Source organism: Octodon degus, unplaced genomic scaffold (assembly GCF_000260255.1).
Source record: "Octodon degus isolate 3935 unplaced genomic scaffold, OctDeg1.0 scaffold00005, whole genome shotgun sequence".
NCBI lineage: Eukaryota > Metazoa > Chordata > Mammalia > Rodentia > Octodontidae > Octodon > Octodon degus.
This window is the reverse complement of record NW_004524581.1, coordinates 28,086,752-28,092,921: the sequence shown is the minus strand read 5'-3', so window position 1 is coordinate 28,092,921 and position 6,170 is coordinate 28,086,752. Positions and strand designations below refer to the sequence as shown.

Genomic DNA, 6,170 nt, shown 5'->3' with positions numbered 1-6,170 from the left:
AAAAAAAAAAAAAGCCAGTCTGGAACACTTGAGGCTCCGGGGAGCATTCGAGATCCCAAACGCAGCAAATTCCCTGCTTCTGTCTCTGTCTCTCAACCACACAGCTAGGAAAACCGAAGTCCAAAGAAGGACATAACCGACCAACCTCACTCTACTAACTGGCTGCACAGCAAGGCCTAAGGTCCAGGCCTCCTGACGCCCAGTGAAGTGTTCTTTCTAATATGCTATTATTCACTTTTAAGAGGTTTGGAAAAAATATACTTACTCTACTTTAGCTTCCTAACCCTAGCACGGAGATATGTTTTCCCCTCGGCCCCTGACTGGACTACAGTCTTGCTGCTTTTCTTGTGTTTAGCACTGGATAATAGCCACTAAAAACACAGGTCACTGCACTGGCCATATGGAAAATACTCCCCTCCCCTCCCCAGTCATCTCTCCGTGATAAGCAGAGTGGAAGAGTTGAATCATCACTGCTAAGAACAGAATCATAAAATATAGGATTTGTGAATGGGGAATTAAATAACAGAGATAAAGCAATATTTGTGTTAGAGTGATAAGGTCCAGCACAGCGAACAAGGATGCATGAAATGGTCTCGGGGACTTGACAGCTGTAATTAATACTCCAAAGGCCACAAAGGAACTTAGTAAAAATAACCACCAGCAAAGCCTGCAATCTGACCTTAACTGTCCCAGGGCTGAGACAGCTCAACACCACAGCGCTTTCTGGCGGCAGCATAGGACCTCGGACAGCGGCAGGAATAATGAGCCTGGGTGAACACGCCTGGCCATTTCCGGAGTGAACTCTGAATTGCCCTCTGTACTTGGGAAACATGAGGAAATTCTACAGAGCTGTAAGCGGCACTTTTGGGATGTGGTGGCAGCTTGTTTTGTCCTCCCCTAGCTTCGGGGAAGGAGAAATGGGCCCTCTTCATCTCTCAGTGAAACCCAGGTGTGAACCAAGTGTGTCAAAACCATGCAGCTTTCCTACATAGAGCAACATACAAAGGTTAGAATCCAGAACAGCAGGGCATGTTAGTGCATGCCTGTAATCCCAGAACACTGGGAGGCTGAGGCAGGAGAATTGAGACTTCAAGCCCAGCCTAGAAAAAGGAACAACTTGTCAAGACTCTGTGTCAAAATAAAAAATAACAAGGGCTGCGAATATAGTATGGTGTGAAAGCCTGCAAACAAAAACAACTTCTATGCCTCAAAACTTCAAATATAGGACAAAACAATAACAAGTCCTACAGACAAATTGCTTAGTAATCAAAATTATTAAATAGTTACTATTAATAATTAATTATCTTGTAAAAACAAACAGCAACCTGAGAGGCAGGAACCTGCTGTCCAGTACCACATCTCTCTGACTGCCGGGGCATAACCACAGTCAGGGCCAGGCTGTCCCAACCTTCCACGCAGAGCACGTTCTTAAGTGGTCTCTGTCTCGGTCTCCTCGTTTTGAAGGTGGTGACCACCTTACCTTGAGACGTGGTTATTACTGTCATACGAAATGATGCACATAAAATTCCTGACCCCTAGGGAGTCAGAGGGTGTAAATAAAGGGCAATGATAGGAAAGCAAGTGGCTCAAGGTGACAGGTGGCGGCACATGGCCGTGGCTTCTCCACGGAGGCCACAGCCCATCATTAGCACCCCCGTGTGCAAACCGCTGGTCGGATTACCTGCACAGTGGAGTGTAAAAACGCCACCGTGTAAAGCATTGGCTTCCACATGGGTAAATTGCTGACGTCCAGAAGGTCCTGATTAATTCCAGCAAATGTTCTTTTCAGACCCGCGCGCACACCTTGGGGCGGCTCATTAGTGAACTTGAGAGAAGTCTGCCATCAAAAGAAAACAGTTGTTTTGTGGCTATAAATTAGTGCAAAGGATAAAACAGACATTATGCTATGTCAGACAACAAGATGCTGGGGCACATAAAATGTGGTGTGAAATTCAGTATTGTAGAAATTAATTACACTCATTGGAGCTGAAATGGAATAAATTAATACCATCCTAGATCTCTCGTGGAAATATTTACTGCTAACGTGGACAATTATGGCCCAGATTTTGATGACTGTAAGATTTCTGCAGCGCAGACTCTACTGGGCCAAAAGCCCTGTTGCGTTTCTGCCTTTGATCCTGTTGATGATGCTGTCATGCTGGTGTGAGTGTCAGTGACAAGACTCGTATCTCACAGCAACAAACCTGAAGCAATGTAATTGGAAATTGATCATGGGGCTCAGTGGTTATCCATACTCGGAATGAATCATCATTGGCTTCGGTGGTCATTAGCGTCTCCAGTAGTTCCTCCATGAATTCCAGGCCAAGGTGACAATTTTGCAGTAATACCCAACCACCCTGAATCAAGAAAAAAACAATGAGTCCATAGTTATTTCTTGAAACCATTTTGCGATCACTTTAGCAAAATAATATGCACAGAATTTTAAAACTTTGCGTAGAGTGCCAATTTGAAGACATACATATATTCCGCTGTGTGTCAATACAATCGCCTGCTCCTGGCACAACCTACTTCTTTAGAATTGGGTGGGTTCCAAATGCCTACACTGGACCACTCTCACTCAGCAAAGAATAGAAATTAAAGCTTTAGAACAACAACAAAATAACAAATAAAAAACTTGAGGACAGCCTTGTATACATACACTGTGGGCACCATCTAATGGTGAAAATGGTAACTTAAATTGTCCTGTCTCCAGGAAACCAGAACTGACCGCCTGAAAGCCAAGCAGACGGGGTCACGGGCGCCCATAGTTACAGAGAAAGACACACTCCATCTCCTGAGAGTTGGAGGCAGTCGATCCAGCGACATTCACGACCAAAATGCTAAACCTCTTTCTTTATCGCTCTTCACAGACATTCCTGAAACCATGCTATTTATTGAGAGCTACCGTACTTAATACAAATTTGATGAAACTACCTTCATGGAATTGAGAATTCGCTTGTGTCATCTCGGACCCGGTCACTTTCTGGGTCCTCAGTCCACATTCCACGATGCCCTAAATCCGGCATTTCTCAAGAAGACTTCCTGGCTGTATTTGTTCATTTCTCCCCTCGTGATACCATTATTATCATACTTACCCTTGTACAGTAAAACAATTTGGAAGTCACAAAAACTACTATTACAAAGAACATCAGTGTAAATGCAATATTTAAAGGAAAAAGTTTCTCACTCTTTAAAACTAAAGAAATTACCTGAGGCCAAAGTTAAGCTGTCAAATCATTCAATAGAGTGGAACATTTGATCTAAGTAGAAATGATTTTATATAATTGCTTATATCTAAATTAAATATAATTTATTATTGAATTTAATTAGGTGATAACAATTAAAGCTTAGAGCACCTAAAAATTAATGGCTAGTCTGACATTTTGATGACCCAAGTAGAGTTTAGGCCCATTAACCCTCTCTAATTACTAATTCCCAGAGAAAAGTGGTACCATAATTGTATGACCATATGAGATCAAAGGTTTAAAAATAAGCCAAGATTTTATTTTATTTTATAAATGGTGCAATTTCTTAATGCAGCTGAGATGACTGTTTATAGAACATTTCTAGAAAATTAATATGTTGGGTATTTATTAGATACCATAAGAACTATTTCTTAGTATTTCATTTAGCTTGTAACTTTAATGAAAATCATGATCAATATTTAAATATAAAAAACCTGTATTTCTTATTTGCCTGAAAATCCCCCTTAATAAAAAAAATGAAATCCTGCCTTTAACTACAAATTGAAACTTAATTGTCTCCATCTGTCACTTCTGAAGTACTAACTATTACTACTGATCATGAAATTCCAAGACTGTTGAGCTGCACCTTCAGGAACTGAAAGATGTGCTTTTCAAATTTGTAAATATGTAAATAAATAAAAACAAAATGAAATATATACCATGGAAAATGGGAAGCTTCCCAGTGGGCTGACCGAAGGAAGCTAGCTCAAGCACTGAAATTCACAAAATGGAAAACAGGGAGAGGGCATGAGAGACAGGATGCTTCCCGCCACTGTGGCACTCCTAGGTCAGTCAGAGGGACAGAAGAAGAACAGTAATAAGGTTGCAATAGGCACAGGAGCCCCTTGATACCTACCTGCTGCATAGACATCTGAATCAACTTTCTAGCGTGCACTTCCTGTCCTTGTCCCATTGAGATAGTTCTACATTCTGTAACATGGGAGAAGGTTAATGATGACAAGATATAATTTTTATAACATGATTGGGATGAAAAAATAATTTTGAAAAGGTCTCAGACCATGTTTAGAACATCACTTCTGAGAATAAATCTTTACTGCTTAAATAGGCCTGGCCACTGGTGTGTTGATCAGAAAAATGAATAGAGCAGAGGACTGGAGGCAGCACTTGGAAAGATGGTGCAGGGAGCAACAGAAAGATGCAGGTTGGGTAGAGACACAGGAACGGAGAGAGGCAGAGGTAGAGATGGAGGTAGAGACAGAGACAGAGATGGCGATAGAGACAGAGATAGATAGAGTGCTCAAACAGAAGAGCTGAGGATCTAGAAATAAACTTTCACATATATATAGTCAACAGAGTTTCAGTAAGGGCCCAAAGCCATTTAGTGTGGAAAAGGACAGGATTTTCAACAAATGAGTGATGTTTGACCTTTATGTCATGCAACATACAAAAATGAAAGCAAAATGAACCAGAGACAGAAATGTCAGCACCAAAGCTGTGATACCCTTAAAAGAAAACATAGAAGCAAATCTTTGTGACCTTGGAGTAGTGATGGTTTTTCTGGGTATAGTATCCTAAACATAAGCAACAAAAGAGAAAATGAGACTATAAATTGAACTTAATCAAAATTCCAAAACCTTTGTGTTTCAGTGGTTATATACCATCAAAGGACAACCTACAAAATATAAGGAAATATTCACAAATCATACTTCTGAAAAGGATCTGGGGTCCAGATGCTGTAAAGGACTACTTCAGTTCAACAACAAAGACTCAAATAGCCCAACTTTAAAATGAGCTAAGGATCTGTCCCGTATGCTGCGCCGGCCATGCCCCCAATGCATACTGAGCCAGGGACCAAGTCTGGGAGTGGTGGCACATGCCTGTAATCCCAGCGCTGGGGACGCTGAAAATAGGAGGATCACTACAAGTCTGAGCTGCATAGTGAGACACTGTACCAAATACAAAAATGGAAAAAAAAAATGAGCTGAGGACCTGAATTCACAGTTCTCTAAAGAAGATAAAGAAATAGCCACTCAGCACATAAAAAGATACTCAACATCATTAGTCGCCTGGGAAATGCAAATCAAAACTACAGTGAGATATTATTCCACTCCCAATAAGACAGCTATAAACTTTTAAAAGGGGGAAATAGCAAGTATTAACAGGGTATGGAAAATGTACTCTTCCCACATCGCTCGTGGTACTGTAGAGTGGGGACGCTACTTTGGAAAATGGGCCTGTAGATTCTCAGCAAGTTAAAAAGAGGGTTTTCACACGACGTAGCCAATCTCTTTCTCAGTATCTACCCAGCAAAGACCAAGATGGCACAGTAGAAGCCAGCAGCAGATTCCAGGCTCTCTAGGACCAGGAATCAAGTCAGAAAATAACTACTTAGTGAGGAGAATACATATAGAGTCACCAGGAAAGCTGAAAGTCATGGAGAAACAGAAGACAGTGTAGAAAAATGAACAAAGCAGTCCCAAGAGAAAGGGAACTCAACTCTGCAAGCACAAGGTGAGCCCAGAAAGGGCCCAGCCCCCATGATAAACGAAGGAGTGGCGGCTCCAGCCTCAGGTGCAGCTGGATGTGAGGGTTGACCCTGATGTGAGTCCTGCCATGTAGCAGGCTGGCTTTGGAGAAGAAATCTCCTACAGTGCCTGCCATATCTCGGAGTAAGTAATAGGGGCAGGAGCCACACTTAGAGGGGTTTATAAGACTGAGCTACTTACTCCAGGAAGCAGAAGTTATAGAACAACCATACTTCAGAGTCCCTGGGGTCACCTGACCACAGCAACTAGATGGAAGACAGCCACAAGAGATAGCTGTGAACTGGGCATGGTGGTACATGCCTGTAATCCCAGCACTTGGGAGGCCGAGGCAGGAGGATCACAAGTTCTAGGCCAGCCTGGATTATACTGACAGACCCTGCCTCCAAAAGAACGAGAGAGAGAGAGAGAGAGAGAGAGA

At 42.1% G+C, this 6,170-nt stretch overlaps 1 protein-coding gene across 1 annotated transcript in view; it reads right to left on the bottom strand.

Annotated features, from left to right (window-relative positions):
• Window positions 1-6,170, bottom strand: part of Dnah8 (dynein axonemal heavy chain 8) — a 313,541-nt gene that overhangs the window by 61,770 nt on the left and 245,601 nt on the right. The window contains exons 82-84 of the mRNA XM_004624185.2: window positions 4,102-4,175; window positions 2,205-2,357; window positions 1,682-1,837 (exon numbers count right to left, since the gene is read on the bottom strand). Coding sequence (XP_004624242.1) covers window positions 1,682-1,837; window positions 2,205-2,357; window positions 4,102-4,175 — 383 coding nt within the window. The remainder of the gene's footprint in view (window positions 1-1,681; window positions 1,838-2,204; window positions 2,358-4,101; window positions 4,176-6,170) is intronic.